The 17,265-nt window shown below is 44.5% G+C and overlaps 1 protein-coding gene across 1 annotated transcript in view; it reads right to left on the minus strand.

Moving 5' to 3' along the window:
- Positions 1-17,265, minus strand: part of LOC130112376 (voltage-dependent T-type calcium channel subunit alpha-1I-like) — a 356,487-nt gene that overhangs the window by 48,803 nt on the left and 290,419 nt on the right. The window contains exons 24-28 of the mRNA XM_056279712.1: positions 15,227-15,316; positions 13,997-14,189; positions 11,255-11,406; positions 7,870-7,979; positions 2,876-3,009 (exon numbers count right to left, since the gene is read on the minus strand). Of these exons, the coding sequence (XP_056135687.1) occupies positions 2,876-3,009; positions 7,870-7,979; positions 11,255-11,406; positions 13,997-14,189; positions 15,227-15,316 (679 nt within the window). The remainder of the gene's footprint in view (positions 1-2,875; positions 3,010-7,869; positions 7,980-11,254; positions 11,407-13,996; positions 14,190-15,226; positions 15,317-17,265) is intronic.

The following is a 17,265-nucleotide window of genomic DNA, read 5'->3' on the forward strand; positions in this document are numbered from 1 at the left end:
GAGATAGAGAGAGAGAGAGAGAGAGAGAGAGAGAGAGAGAGAGAGAGAGAGAGAGAGAGAATGATGTTTGTACATACTATGTACATGTGTTGGAAAAAGTCAATAAACAGACAGAAAATGGAAAAAAGAGGAGAAAGAGGGCGGTTCAAGAAAAGAAAGAGGGGTGTCCGGGTGGCGTGTTGGTCTATTCCGTTGCCTACCAACATGGGGATCGTCGGTTTGAACCCCCGTGTTACCTCCGGCTTGGTCGGTTGTCCCTGCAGACACAATTAGCTGTGTCTGCGGGTGTCACGCCGGATGTGGGTATGTGTCCTGGTTGCTGCACTAGCGCCTCCTCTGGTCGTTCGGGGTGCCTGTTCAGGGAGGAGGGGAAACAGGGGGGAATAGCGTGATCCTCCCACACGCCCCACCCCCCTGGTGAAACTCCTCACTGTCAGGTGAAAAGCGGCTGGCCACTCCACATGTATCAGAGGAGGCATGTGGTAGTCTGCAGCCCTCCCCGGATCGGCAGAGGGGGTGGAGCAGCGACCGGGATGGCTCGGAAGAGTGGGGTAATTGGCCGGATACAATTGGGGAGAAAAGGGGAGGGGGGAAAAAAAAGAGAGAAAGTAAGACAATAACATCTCGGTGGAATAGGCCACCCCACTGCCCCATTAGGGATCCACCAGAATTCCAGGCGGTCTAATTTGTTGGGGGAGACTGAACAATGGCACCAGTGGCAGAGTGGAGAAACAGCAGAGCGAGGAGAGGCCTCCAACAGCTCATGCAATAAAGCCTCCTGTGAACTGGAGTCTCCTGAGGGGTGGAAACACATGAGGACATCCCCTCAAGCCACAGTCTGCATGGTAAACGCTCCATAGAGCGTCACTGAAGTTACCACTCCATGCAGCCAGCCGAAACTGAAGTTACCACTCCATGCAGACAGCCAAAACTGGGGGTTGTGCTCTTTGCCATTGCACAGAATCACATTTTATAACACATTTCCATCACAATTTCAGTTTATTAAAGTAAAATGCCAGTATTTTTTAACGCAGGCCATATCAGGAATCAAACCGAGCCATGAGTAGTGGGACCTTTTAAATTGATTCAGTACTGAGCAAGCTAGCGTCAGCCAACTTCTGTACACCAAGCTGCAAAATAATTCTTCATCAAATAACGTCCACTGGAGGTGTTTTTTTGGTGCTAACAATCTCAGAATTCTATGAGAAGTGTCTGAAAACTCCTTCCATTATGATAAGACAAGCCCAGTGCAGTCAGTCAGTGAAGTGATAGACCTTTTTTCAAATCGAATTTCTTGCACTTCAGTCCAACGCTTCCGCCGTTGTCTTCCTGCAGCAACTCACTCCTCGCCGGATTACAGAGCAGGATTTTTTGCTCTGGGTTTGAAATGGGTCACTGGGGCACCCTGTTGTCACAGCTGGTAGAGCACATGCCACATAAGCTCGGCCCTTCTGGCAATGTCCCAGGTCTGAGTCCGGCTCTTTAACCTTTTTTGCATGTCATCGCCTACTCTGTTTCCTGTCCTATACTGTTCTGGATTGGTATCTCTATAATTCAACGACTGATATCATGGCTAAGGTTCTTCAGACCCCTCTCAAAATACAATGAATTTGTTAGTGCCACGAAAGAGCTCTTAGTGGACATTATTTGGTAAAGAATTACATTGCAGCTCGGTGTGCAGCAGTTGACTGACACGAGCTTCCTCAGTACTGACTAAATTGGAAATATTCTGCTACCCATTGCTCAGTTTGGATCCTAACGATAGGAAATGGGGCTTGTGTTTAAAAATACCAGAGTTTTACTTTCATTAAATCAAAACAGGTTTCTTTATTTTTCTTCTATTTCAATGCTCTAAGTCCAGTGTTTCTAAACCCAGTCCTCAAGTATCCTGTCCTACAGTAAGCTTTCTTGCTGTTAACCAGTCATATTACAGCTCTTAATTATGCCATGCATGACTAATCTGACATAATTAAGTGCTTGACCGGTTGAGTAAATACAAGGCCTACCTACTCATGGTCAAGATGAAAACCTGCAGGGCAGGGGGTAATTGAGGACTGGGTTAGGAAACACTGCTCCAGTCCAATTCAAGTGGAAGAATGGCCATACCACATGGTTTTGTTTCCCATTACAGACCATGTGTTAGAATTACTCTGGGGGAAGAAGAAACTGCACAAATATTGCCCCTGCTTAGTACTTCCCTCCATCCAATGGTGTTTAATTAGCGTATGAACGGTGAGGGCACTCAGCAGTTCCCTGGTAGTATTTTAGCAAGCAGAGGGTGGTGGTGAAAGGGCAAGACTTAAGGTCTGCTTAAAACTGATGGGTGTAATTAGCCTTTAATCCACTCAGTGTGAAGTGGAGGATCAGCAGGCCAATGCTGTGAGAGGACTCCCCCCGAATATTTTCAGCAGAGTTATGGGACGGAAGAGGGGGGGAAGAAGACGGAATATTGGGCTTTGTGTGTGTGTGTGTGTGTGTGTGTGTGTGTGTGTAAACATATATATCTGATTGCACTTGGACTTGTGTGTATATTTTTGCGGTATGTAGTTAATGTTCCTATCTATAACTTGTAATAAATGATACCCTAGGATTCACATGGGGAAATGTGTCCAGGACTCATGAATTTGGATGAAGCTGCCGGTTGTTACCTGGACCGAACGTGGTCTGTTGATCACAGGGGGTCTCTCTAAATCACCTGTTCTCTCTGCATCTTGGTGTGTGTATGTGTAATGTACATGTGTGTCAACACACCTGACTGAACCTTCTTCTTTTTTTTTTTGTCTTTGATTTATATAGCCGTATCTGTGTGTGTTGGCATGTATGTGTGTTTTTTGTGAATGTGCATGTCAGTGTGCGTGTGTGGTTGTGTGTGTACCTCGTGCTATTCTTAGCACTCTCATGATCCTGATAATGGTTGGGTTGATAGGAAGGGAGGCATTAATCTCAATTTCCTCCAGGGTGATGCCCATCACTGAAAGCAGTACAATGGCCAAGTCCAACTGGTTCCACCTGCACACACAGGCACACAAACACAAACACACACAATGGCTTTCTTTTATCCAACTAAATCTCCAAGATGAGGCCCATAGGAACAAGTCTTTGGATTGGTTTGCAATGTTTGCTTGTAGATTTGGAACTCATGATCATGAAGGACAGTGCCGATGACAATAAATTCACTTTCTATTTCATGTATAGTCATGATAAAGACCAGCATGCTTTAGCTCGGACGACTTACTTAGTGTGAAACAAGCCCAGCCCATTCGGTCCCAGAGGCCCATTTGATTCTCATGTAAATTAATGAAAATACCAGTGCTCCAGTCAAATAAGGCTTACAGTAATATAATAAAAGTGCTAACCCAGCAAGAAATACTTTCACTTCCTACATAGCACTATTTTGGGACAATGTGCTCAACTATTAATTATGGAGCTGTCCATATTTAATATCATAACTTGTCAGAAACACTTGTTGTGCCTTGCATGCAGAGTGAAAATCATTAAGCAACAACATTTACATGAAACTGATTAATGGGAGTTCTCCACAATTTAGCTAACCAAGGGCTGGCTGCGTTTCAAAGGGAAACTGACCATAGGCTGAGAAGCCTTTACATAGACTAAATCTCTGGGATTAGAGATCCTAATGGCTAGTGACTTTATCCATGACAGGACGGACCAGGTTTGACCCGCATACAGCATTGTCTTTCCGATCATCCTTCAGTTAAATATCAAGCAAAGGAAAAGTTGGGAGGCCACTTAACTGCGGAAATGTAATGTTTATACAAGAAACACTATGTGCTCAAATAACACATACATGCAAAGTGCATAGAGGCAATTAACACAAATGCTGCCTGAGCTTTAGCTTTAGACCAGGGTAAGCGATGATGATAGAGAGATGTGTGAGGGAGACAAGGACAGGAGAAACAGAGGCAGCAATAGCAGGATTAGGTAGGAACAAGAGTCCAAGGATAGATGGTTTAACTGGTGAATTTTACATAGAGTTAGAGAGGAATTAGTGCCAGTGTTGGATAGATTATTTAGGTGGATAGAAGAACGAGATACAAGTTACTATGTCAACAGGGTTAGTTAGCATTATTTACAAGAAAGGGAGTACGAATAGACTAGAAAACTATAGGCCACTTAGCATGTTAAATAATGATTATAAAATATTAGCAAGGGTGTTAGCCAACAGGATCAAAAGAGTTATAGGAACGGTGGTGGGAAGCACACACGCTTACAGCATGCCAGGTGCTATGTCCCTACATAGCAGACACAATAAGCAGCATCAGAGACACAACTGACTTTATGAAGGGAGCCAAAGGAGGGACAGTTATTAGTTTAGATTTGAATTAGACATTTGATATGGTAGATCATGGCTATTTATACAAGGTGTTAGAAATTTTGTTTTGGGCATAGGCCGGTAGGATGGATCAGAAGGGTGTACAATGGGGCAGTAAGTTGTGTTAAAATTAATGGGATAGTCACAGACACATTTAAGATAGAGAGCGCAGTCAGGCAAGGGTGTCCGCTGTCAGCTCTGCTGTAAAATGTAACTATTATTATTACTCCTTGTCGGCAGGACTGTTAGCAGCACTATTGAAGGGAAATGATAGGGTTAGGGGTACAGAGTTACCAGGAGGGCAGGTTAGTTTAGTTGATCAATATGCAGATAACATGACAGTTACAGTAAGGGACAGAGAAAGTGTAGCTGAGGTATTAGATAGTTTAGAGCTGTATGGTAGGGCATCAGGAGCTAAAGTAAATACAGACAAGTCAGAAGTTATGTATATAGGCGCAGGTAGAGAAGATTTAGGAATAGGATTAAAAGAGAAGAAGGATAATTTCAGGGTGTTAGGTGTGAATTTAGGGACTGAGGATAAGGAAGGGAGTGATATATAGTATGAAGAGATAACGAATAAGATTAGGAAGACATTGGGGTTTTGGAAATTTAGAGGGTTGAAGCTGAAAGGGAAGGAGGTGGTTGTGAATGGATTAGTTATGAGTACGCTTGTGTACGTAATGAATGTGTTGGATGTGCCTGAGAGTGTTGAAGGAGGTGGAAAGAATGGTGAGTGAGTTTCTGTGGGATGGGAAGGGAGTTAGGATAGCAATGGAAAATTAGTATGAAGATGGAGGATTGAAGTTAATCAATTTAGGGGTGAAAAAGAAAGCACTTAGGCTGAAAATGATGGTAAGATATTTAAGAAACAAGAGGGATCATATATGGAAGGTGTTTTTAAAGGAGGCAATTTATAAATGTGGTGGGTGGTCTACCTGTGTTTTAATTTTTAATTCTTATCCTCTGTGATTCTGAAGAGTTCGATGTGTTGAGATATTCTATTTCCCTATTGGTTTAAAAAATGTGCTGTATTTTGATTGTTTTATATATATATATATATATATATATATATATATATATATATATATATATATATATATATATATATATAAGACGCCTGAAATGCATCACGTATGTATCCCTGAACCAACTCTTTCTGTTTATCGCCTGTGTGCTTTGTTTCTTTTCTATTAGAGCAATTAAACATAATTTGTTTGCATTTCAGTGGCTTCCCAACTTCTCCATCTCCAATTTACCATTCCTTAGAAAAATACTTGATAAAACAGTTTATTCACAAGTTAATAACTATTTAATATCAAACAACCTTCTAGCCCTCCATCAATCATGTTTTCAATCTCACCATAGCACAGAAACAGCACTTATCAAAGTTATGAACGATCTGCATATGAACATGGATGCTAAAAAATTCTCTGATCTTGTGCTCCTGGATCTCAGTGCCACCTTTGACACTGTTGATCATGACATCTGGCCCGGTTCTCAACTGGTTTAGAACATACCTACAGGACAGGCAGTTCTTTGTGTCTATTGGAGACTTTTCCTTGGACAAAGTGGGTATAATGTGTGGGGTACCCCAAAGTTAAATTCTTGGACCATTGCGGTTCCATCTCTATATGCTCCCACTTGCACATGTTATACAGAGACACAAAGTGAATTACCATAATTATGCGGATGATTCACAACTGTACATATCCCTATCCCCTGATGACCTAGATCCCATACATTCCCTAACTCAGTGTATCGACAATAATAATCTATGGATGTCGGAGAACTTTTTACAATTGAAAAAAGACAAGACAGAAATACTTATTTTTGGTGCAAAGACTCAAGACACAGAAAATTGCAGCTCATCTCAGCTCTCTGTCTCTGGAGTGCAAAAGCGAAGCTAGAAATCTGGGTGTAATCACAGACAGTGACCTGGATTTTAAGAGCCACGTCAATCATCTCACAAGGTCAACCTTCTATGGTCTTAAAAACATTTCAAAACTAAGGGGCTTTCTATCAAAATCAGACTGTGAGACATTAATCCATGCATTTATAACATGTAGGCTAACTAGATGGCCTCCCAAAATCAGTTGTGCGCCAACTACAGTTAATTCAAAATGCGGCAGAACGTGTTCTCACCAGAACTAAAACGTATGAACACATTACACCTGTTCTTACATCTCTGCATTGGCTCCCCATCAAAACTAGAATCGATTTTAAAATTCTGTTAATTGTATACAAAGCGCTAAATGGCCTTGCACCCCATTATATATAAAAGACGTGCTAATTACTTAAACCAGCAAAAACTCTCAGGTCCAATGGCAGTGGTCTTTTAACCATCCCTCGTGCTAGGTCTAGAGCAGGGAAGCTGCATTTTGTATTTACGCCCCAAGTAGATGGAACGTCCTGCCTTTGGACCTGAGAGAGGCCCCCACACTGGACACATTTTAAAGCAGGTTAAAAACCATACTTTTAAAACAGCCTATGGCCAAGTTCTTGGTGTGTGTGCGCGCGAGTGTGTTTTGTATATTTTGCTATTTTTATATATTCTGATCTGACTGTTACTTTTAATTAATCAGTTTTTATGACACTTTTATTAACAATGTAAAATATTTAACCCAAGCATGTGACCCTTGCATGTACAACACAATGTCTCAAACAAAGGGTGAAAGATTTTTTTTTCTCTTTGCAGTTTAATCAGATAAATTAAACAATATGCTTTAATTATAATGCCCTTATCAGGAATTAAAAATTACAGAGATACTTGCAAAAAGGTATCAAATTGCGGAATACAAAAATATTTTTATAAAGAGCTTAAAAATCGGAGCATTAAAAGTGGCTTGAGTATAAAAGAATTAGGACCAAAACAAGATTAAATATTGGGCAACGGATAAAAAGACGTGCTCTCCAGCTTGAAAAAAGGAATTGTGGAATTATAGCTCTTTGCCTTTAGCTGACTCGTGTAGTGCGAAATGGTACTAAGCTCGCCACGCTGCAGCTTTTAGCCAAGGTAGAGATATGAATAACCCTGGGCTTAGTACAGCAACTCCAACACCACTTATGCTTTCATAAATGAGCGATTACTCTTCATTTTCTTTATCTGGCAGTTTCTTTAATTTCTAACTTGATTTCCTGCCAAATCCCTGCCTGCACTGTGTTCTTAAATACTGAATGTGTTTGGTCAAAATTGGTAAAATTACAGTTGTAGAGGAGCAGTTTGCCAACACCAATGGATGTATATATATGCATGTAATGTATGTAAGTATGTCTGTCTGTCTTTCTATCTATATCTGATATATGTTTGACTATTCATCATGTGTCCACTGTCACAAATCAGAGGAGATGCTTTGGTCACATGATACTTGGTACTTGGGACAACACATGAACACATCAGGCATTATCAGATATGTAGGGATTTATCTCAGTGAACCGGTGCAGAGACATCTCAGACAACCATAGTACACGCTGGAAAACATAGTACGATATGAAATGCCTTTACGCCAGGTCCACATACGAAAACGAAACTAGATCACCTGTCCTTGAAGAAGCGTCTGAAGCCAAACGCCACCAGCTTCAGCGAGGCCTCGATCACAAAAGTGGAGGTGAAGAAGTAGTTGCAGTACTTCAAAGTGGTCTCCAATGACTGACAGAGGGAAAGGGAGGAAAAGAGAGTTACACCGAGCCACATTTTAATCAGTAAATTACTCACCCACTGCTGTTTGCTCTTTGTGCTGTATTTGCTTACTGTAATCAGTGAAAGTGTTGTTCTGAATTGTAATTTATTGGAAACTGCCTTGGCAATGTTGTTTTTGTAACACCCATGCCAATTAATTATGCTTAATTATGCTTAAAAGAAACTGAATGAGGCTGACAGTGAGAGAAAGAGTGAGAGAGAGAGAGAGAGAGAGAGAGAGAGAGAGAGAGAGAGAGAGAGAGAGAGAGAGAGAGAGAGAGAGAGAGAGAGAGAGAGAGAGAGGTTGCGTAATTGGTCTGATAGTGCTTAAGGAATTCTATCGTACAAACCAAGCTTCTTAATTGAACTGAACTAAATTGAAAAAGATGGCTAATTGAGGTGAGCCTCTGTGGAGAAGGTAACTATCCGATTTGTTTTCCAGCACAGGGAGTTGCTCTCCCTGAGGTTTCTTCCTACTTTTTTCTCCCTGTTAAAGGATTTTTTAGGGAGTTGTTTCTTATCCGATGCGAGGGTCTAATGACAGGCTGTTGTGTTGCTGTAAAGCCCCTTGAGGCAAATTTACAATTTGTGATGTTGGGCAATACAAATAAGGTTGACTTGACAGTATTGGTATACATCTGCATCTTCATAGCTGTAACAATCAAAAGCTATAATGTTCACAACATAAAGTTAAGCCTTAATTACTATACATAGTCAGCTTTGCCATCCAGCCAAACTACAGACATTTGTCTGTGTGTGTTGTCTGTGGACACGAAAGCAAGACATCCATCCATCCATCCATCATCTGAACCGTTTATCCTGCTCTCAGGGTTGCGGGGATGCCGCAGCCTATCTCAGCAGTCATTGGGCGGCAGGTGGGGAGACACCCTGGACAGCCTACCAGGCCATCACAGGGCCCACACACATACATTCATACCTAGGGGCAATGTAGTACAGCTGATTCACCTGACCTACATGTCTTCTGACTGTGGGAGGAAACCGGAGCCCCCGGAGGACACCCACACAGACATGGGGAGGACATGCAGACTCCACACAGAGGACGACCTGGGACGACCTCCCCAAGGTTGGACTACCCCGGGGCTTGAACCCAGAACCTTCTTGCTGTGAGGCGACCGCGCTAACCACTGCGCCACCGTGTCAATGAAAGCAAGACAACCAAGCATAAACCCATGAGCCTACACACACACACACACACACACTTATTTGCTGTTTCATTCTATTTTTCTCTCATCCAGAGGGTTTATTTAGGGAGTTGTTCCTTATCCGATGTGAGGCTCTAAGGACAGGACGTTGTGTTGTTGTAAAGCCCCTTGAGGCAAATTTGTAATTTGTGATATTGGGCTATACAAATAACAATGACTTGACTTGACAACAAATTCTCACCTCTGTCTGTCGTGAGACATGGTTGTGGAGTGTCTAGTCACTTTATTTTACACTTTTCTGCACAGTGGGGTAATAATACACTTTTCTTTGCTAATGTAAGTTGTGTAATTGGTTTAGTCTTGAGCTTATCACAGTGTATCCAGAGCGGTTTTTGGCGGGGAAGCGGAGATGTCGTTCCATCATGGAGCTAGTAGGTGTGAATCTTACAGCAGCTCTACGGTAGAGGATGTTGTCTCAGAAGGGCAGCGAGAACAGGTGGGATGTGAAAATCTTAGCTATGCTTCAAGAATTAATTAGAAAGTAGTCGGGTGTCCGGGTAGCGTAGCAGTCTATTCCGTTGCCTACCAACATGGGGATCGGCGGTTCGAATCCCCGTGTTACCTCCGGCTTGGTCGGGTGTCCCTACAGACACAATTCACCGTGGCTGCAGGTGGGAAGCCAGATGTGGGTGTGTCCTGGTCGCTGCATTAGCGCTTCCTCTGGTCAGTTGGGGCGCCTGTTTGGGGGGCAGGGGGAACTGGGGGGGAATAGCGTGATCCTCCCACGCGCTACGTCCCCCTGGTGAAACTGCTCACTGTCAAGTGAAAAGAAGCGGCTGGTGACTCCACATGTATGGAAGGAGGCATGTGGTAGTCTGCAGCCCTCTCTGGATCAGCAGAGGGGGTAAAGCGGTGACCGGGACGGCTCGCAAGAGTGGGGTAATTGGCCAGATACAATTGGGGAGAAAAAGGGGAAAAATCCAAAAAAAAAAAAAAAAAAATTTTAAAAAGGGAAAAAGAAAAGAAAGTAGTCATGTTTTTAAAGAAAGAAAGTCGTATTAACAATGTAATCACAAGGAGTATGTGGATGAAGGGGGTTTTAGTGATTGCTCCGGCTATGAAAATGATCATTTCAAATGTGCCTCCATTTATTAAAGATGAAGGTCAAACAAATCTTCCCATTTTGGAGAGTTGAAATGATTCAAAATAATTTAAAATGTAAAAAAAAGGACTGAATTAAACCATGTTTTGTCTCTTCGTAAAGAAGTATTTATCCATCCATCCATCCATTATCCGAACCGCTTATCCTGCTGTCAGGGTTGCGGGGATGCTGGAGACTATCCCAGCAGTCATTGGGCAGCAGGCGGGGAGACACCCTGGACAGGCCGCCAGTCCATCACATTTTCTTTGTATATATCTTATAAATCCATATAATTTTGTTATCCTGTTTTGATGTTATACCCTTCTCTCACTAAGATGTGTGACTAATTTCTTTTTTTTTTACATGGTGATGATGGTCACGTGGCTCAGATTCTGGGCTGTTCCGGTGGCATCTGGACACTGCCTGGCATCCTCCTCATCATATTCTTCATCTCATCTCATCATCAGCCACTTCTCCGGGGTCGGGTCGCCGTGGCAGCAAGCTAAGTAGGGCACTCCAGACGTCCCTCTCCCCAGCAACGCCCTCCAGCTCCTCCTGGGGGATCCCAAGGCGTACCCAGGCCAGATTGGACATGTAGTCTCTCCAGCGAGTTCTAGGTCTACCCCAGGGTCTCCTCCCAGCTGGGCGTGCCCGTAAACCTCCAAAGGAAGGTGCCCAGGAGGCATCCTAATCAGATGCCCGAACCACCTCAACCGGCTCCTTTTGATGTGAAGGAGTATTTGTGTACTTGGAAAATCCCAGGACGGATGTTTATGGTTGATTTTACTGTGAAATTTTGCTGACAGTGCACGTGTGGTTTATGTGACCACAGAGTTGTTGCCGTTTTGATTGTGGGGGAATTGAGCGTAAGCACGTTCTCTTTCTCAGACAGACAAGACATACACACACATCTCCCTTCCCAGGCGGTGGGTGAGGTATACCTGTGGCTGGCTGTAGTGCTCCAGCGACATGGTGATGACATTGATGCAGATGATGAAAGTGATGACCAGGTCGAGGTAGTGGCTGGTACACAGCGTGTGAATGGCCAGCCGTGCCCGGCCATACGATGCATAATACGGCAGCTTCTGGGCCTCTGGGAGAAAAGAGGCGTGGATGGCAGAAGAATGGGAGGGGGGGGGGGAGAAGGAGAGAGAAATAGGGAGCAAAAGGAAAAGGGAGGGTGGGAGAGACGAGTAGGGAAGGGTGAAGGACAACAGGATGGAAAAATAGAGGAATGAGAGAGAGAGAGGGAAAGAATGAAAAAGGGTTTTGAACTTTAAAAACAGGTCTTTACTTAAAAAGAAACAAAACTTAACAAAAAACATGGTTTTTACACAGTTAACAAAGTCACTCCTTTATATTAACACATCCAAAACAAAGAGTTCATCCCAGTTAGTAAGTATCCCGTACACAGTAATTACCCAGTAAGTATCACACCACATTCACACCGAGCGTGAGTGGGGGGAGGGGGGGCAAGAGAAGAAGGGAGGAAAGCGTGGCATTAAGAGTGAATAGGTAGAGAAATGAAGGAAGGAAGGGAACATGGGGGGGGGGCAGAAATATGGGATGTAAACATGCATAGGGGAAAGGGAATTGGTAGGTGGAGGAGTGGAGAGAACAAAAGAGGGCATGGAGGTGGAGAGAAAGATGAGGAGAAACATGGGAAAAGTAGGCATGGAGGGATGAAAGGAGGAGTGAAGGGACATTGGGATGCGAGGTGGAGGAAGGAGGGAGGGAGAGAAGAGGAAGTCAGTAATCAAGTCTGTTCACACAGACTCCCACAATTAGTGTGTCACTGACTGTAGGGACTGACAGACTGGATCTGATCAGTCCCGGTGTGACGTCGCCACTGGACACTGGATTATGAAATGGCTTGTATGCCTTATTGCCTGTGCACCTGGTGGCATAACAGACGACTGTCTTTCAGTCAAATAAATCCATTAAAAAAGAGAAACTGTGGGGCGTCCGGGTAGCGTAGCGGTCGATTCTGTTGCCTACTAACACGGGGATCTCCGGTTCGAATCCCTGCGTTACCTTTGGTCGGGCGTCCCTACAGACACAGTTGGCCGTGTCTGCGGGTGGGAAGCCGGATGTGGGTATGCGTCCTGGTCGTTGCACTAGCGTCGCCTCTGGTCGGTCAGGGCACCTGTTCAGGGGGGAGGGGGAACTGGGGGGGGGGGAAGCTTGATCCTCCCACGTGCTACAACCCCCTGGCGAAACTCCTCACTGTCAGGTGAAAAGAAGCGGCTGGTGACTCCACATATATCGGAGGAGGCAGGTGGTAGTCTGCAGCCCTCCCCGGATCGGCAGAGGAGGTGGAGCAGCGACCGGGATGGCTCGGAAGAGTGGGGTAATTGGCCGGATACAATTGGGGAGAAAAAGGGGAAAATAAATAAAAATGAAAAACTGTCTGTTTCATTATATCATATCTATCTCAATAAGTGTACACATGTCAATCAGATGGTCATCTGAGGGGGGGGGGCAAAACATACATTCCCCTCATCTTCATCACTTTAAATCAACTACTTATAGTGATCACATGGGCCTGGACGGATGTGATCTCTATGAGTCGTTTGGACTGTGTGGAGAGTCACAGGGATTCTCTGAGATGTCTGCGGAGTAAATGAATGGGACACCTTCCCTCCAGAATCTGGGCTGCTGAAAACGTGGGCAGGCCACGTTTCAGCTCTATTTCCCATTCTCTTTTATTCCGTGACCTGACGTCAAACTTCACCTACTCGTCTTCTCCCTGGAACGCCATCAATCATCCTTTCCGCGCTTCAGGTCCTGCCCGTCCTTTCTTCTTTCCTCTCCTTTTCACTCACGTCCGCCCCCTAATTGGGCTTACTGCAATTATTTTTGCTTCTCCACACGCCGATTAGCAGCTGATAGCGGCGTGTTCTCCTCTCGGTCTTCAGTTTATCTTAGCTGTGTTTTGTTGTTACTTGTAAGAGTTCCTTAAAGAAGAATCCTTAAAGTATTCACTTGTGATACTTTGTTATGAATCTGAATTGCTACTGGCTGTTACTGTTACTACTGGTGTCTACTATGTAGCCCTTTTCTACTTGCACTTGCTTTCTGACTTGTGGCAATAAACATCTACTTTGTACTTTGATTCTCCTATTTACCCTCTCCCCCTTTTCTCCCCGGTTGTACCCGGCCAATTACCCCACTCTTCTGAGCCGTCCCGGTCGCTGCTCCACCCCCTCTGCCGATCCGGGGAGGGCTGCAGACTACCCCCCCCCCCGGATACATGTGGAGTCGCCAGCTGCTTCTTTTCACCCGACAGTGAGGAGTTTCACCAGGGGGACGTAGCGCGTGGGAGGATCATGCTATTCCCCCCAGAACAGGCGCCCTGACCGACCAGAGAAGGCGCTAGTGCAGTGACCAGGACACATACCCACATCTGGCATCCCACCCACAGACACGGCCAACTGTGTATGTAGAGACGCCCGACCAAGCCGGAGGTAACACGGGGATTTGAACCAGCGATCCCCGTGTTGGTAGGCAACAGAATAGACCGCTACGCTACCCGGACACCCCTCTTCTCCTTCTCTGTCCCCATGTCCTCCTTCGGCTTCACCTCATCCAACCCCTCTTTCTCCTTTCATGCCCTCTACCTTGACCCCCTCAACACACACACACACACACACACACACACAACCCAAATCCACCCTTCTTACTCCTCCTCTTTTTCTCCATGCGGCGTTGCCGTTTCTCCTCGCGTCGCTTGGCCTCCTCCACCTCCTGGTGCTGCCGGCACTTGTGGAAGTTCTCCACCACCACGCCCACAAACATGTTGAGGACGAAGAAACTAACGATGAGGAGGAAGGAGATGAAGTACAGCAGCATCCATGGGTTGTTGTTGATTAGGGGCTAACGAAAGGGAGAGAATGAGGAGAGGAGAGAGGAGGAGAGTGGAGGAGAGGAAGGAAATAAGGGGGAGAGAAAAATAGAGAGATGCAGAGAAGAGAGGAGGAAGAAAGAGAAAGCAGGTGGAAAGTAAAGGAAAAGGGAGGGGAAGAAGGAGAGGAGAGAAAGGAAGGAAGGAAAGCGGCGTGGACAGGAAAGGGGAGGTAGGAGAATGAGGGGGGGACAAAATCAGCAAAGAGCGACGTAGAAGGAGGAATTATGAGGCAAAGAATAATGAACACGATAGAATTAATTCAGCGGAGAGAAGAAAAAGGAAATCAGCGAATTGAAAAGGATGACAAGAAGGAACATTTATACATGGAGCGAATCAGAGACGGTGGAAGGTGGCGGCAGAAAGATGGAAGGATGAGAGCGAGGGCAGACAGGTGTGAAGAATAGGAACTGATGACTTGGTACAGTCATAGATACTGCAGTTAGACATTATCAAAAAAGAAATAAAAAAATCAAGTTCAGGTGCAGTTACACAGGAGATGAGATTCTGATATTCAATTTAGCTAAGTGTGGAGCGCTGAAAGCGCTGGGCGGGGCAGAAATGAGATTAGTCATTCAGCGCCGTGTTGGACCGCAGTGCACAGCGCTCCCTGAGGGCTGACAATAACCGACTCACGCTGGATAATGTCCCCTCCCTAATAACTTCCCTAATGAAGCCAGTTCTACAGATTCTGTTCAGTGTGTACCGGGTCCACCGGGCTGTGATGAGGCGTGTCGTCTGGCATGTGTGACGCGTCTGGATGTGTGCATGTACTGTACTGGTGTGTGTGTGTGTGTGTGTGTGTGCACACTGGTGTCCATTCAAACATTTGCTTTAGAGGCTCAGAGGTTGTGGTCCTCTTTTATAAATGCTAGAAACACACAACATCATCCAAGTCTCTCATGGTCTGTCGATGACGTCAGTTGTGATCTATTTTCGTAGGGTGGACATTGAGATTTTAAATATACATGAGTGTGTCTGTGTGTGTGTGCATGTGTGTTCATGTTACCTGCTGGTCTATTCCCACAGCATCCAGGCCGTGGTACATGATGTTGACCCAGCCGTCTTTGGAGGCCAGAACAAACAGGGACATTAAAGCCTGAAAGACACACAAACACACACACACACACACACACACACACACATACACGCTTTACTGATTAGCATAGAGTGGATTTCATTATAAAACCACCCTTGTTTATATTCATGTATAAAACAAGTAGTGCACCATCCATTGTGCACATTCAACTGTATACTAATATATATATATATATATATATATATATATATATATATATATATATATATATATATATATATATATATGCATCCGGGAAGTATTCACACCCCTTCACTTTCCCCACATTTTGTTATGTTACAGCCTTATCCCAAAATTGATTAAATTCCTTTTTTTTCTCATCAATCTACACACAATACCCCATAATGACGAAGTGAAAAAGGTTTTGTAGAAATTTTTGCAAATTTATTAAAAATAAAAAACTGAAATATTGCATGTACATGAGTATTCACACCCTTTGCTATGACACTCAAAATTGAGCTCAGGTTCATCCTGTGTCCACTGATCATCCTTGACATGTTTCTACATCTTGATTGGAGTCCACCTGTAGTAAATTCAATTGATTGGACATGATTTGGAAAGGCACACACCTGTCTCTATAAGGTCCCACCGTTGACAGTGCATGTCAGAGCAGAAACCAAGCCATGAAGTCAAAGGAATTGTCTGTGGACCTCCGAGACAGGATTGTATCGAGGCACAGATCTAGGGAAGGGTACCAAAAAAATTCTACAGCTTTGAAGGTCCGGAAGAGCGTAGTGGTCTCCATCATTCGTAAATAGAAGAAGTTTGGATCCACCAGGACTCTTCCTAGAGCTGGCCGCCCAGCCAAACTGAGCAATCGGGGGAGAAGGGCCGTGGTCAGGGAGGTGACCAAGAACCCGATGGTCACTCTGACAGAGCTCCAGCGTTCCTCTGTGGAGATGGGAGAACCTTCCAGAAGGACAACCATCTCTGCAGCACTCCACCAATCAGGCCTTTATGGTAGAGTGGCCAGACGGAAGCCTCTGCTCAGTAAAAGGCACATGACAGCCCGCTTGGAGTTTGCCAGAAAGCACCTAAAGGACTCTCAGACCATGAGAAACAAGATTCTCTGGTCTGATGAAACCAAGATTGAACTCTTTGGCCTGAATGCCAAACGTCACGTCTGGAGAAAACCAGGCACCTCTCATCACCTTGCTAATACCATCCCTACAGTGGAGCATGGTGGTGGCAGCATCATGCTGTGGGGATGTTCTTCAGCGGCAGGAACTGGGAGACTAGTCAGGATCGAGGGAAAGATGAATGGAGCGAAGTACAGAGAGATCCTTGATGAAAACCTGCTCCAGAGCACTCAGGACCTCAGACTGGGGTGAAAGTTTACCTTTCAACACGACAACGACCCTAAGCACACAGCCAAGACAACGAAGGAGTGGCTTCGGGACAAGTCTGTGAATGTCCTTGAGTGGCCCAGCCAGAGCCCAGACTTGAACCCCATTGAACATCTCTGGAAAGACCTGAAAATAGCTGTGCAGCGACGCTCCCCATCTAACCTTACAGAGCTCGAGAGGATCTGCAGAGAAGAATGGGAGAAATACCCCAAATATAGGTGTGCCAAGCTTGTAGCTTCATACCCAAGAAGACTTGAGGCTGTAATCGCTGCCAAGGGTGCCTCAACCAAGTACTGAGTAAAGGGTGTGAATACTTATGTACATGCAATATTTCAGTTTTTTATTTTTAATAAATTTGCAAAAATTTCTACAAAACCTTTTTCGCTTTGTCATTACAGGGTATTGTATGTAGGTTGATGAGAAAAAAAAAGGAATTTAATCCATTTTGGAATAAGGCTGTAACATAACAAAATGTGGGGAAAGTGAAGGGGTGTGAATACTTTCCGGATGTACTGTATACACAAACACACACACACACACCCAAAAATGAAGAGAATGAATGAAGAGACATTAATGAAATGATGCAGAATCCCATGCATACCT

The sequence above is a fragment of the Lampris incognitus genome, chromosome 5 (genome assembly GCF_029633865.1).
Source record: "Lampris incognitus isolate fLamInc1 chromosome 5, fLamInc1.hap2, whole genome shotgun sequence".
In the NCBI taxonomy this organism is placed as follows: Eukaryota; Metazoa; Chordata; class Actinopteri; order Lampriformes; family Lampridae; genus Lampris; species Lampris incognitus.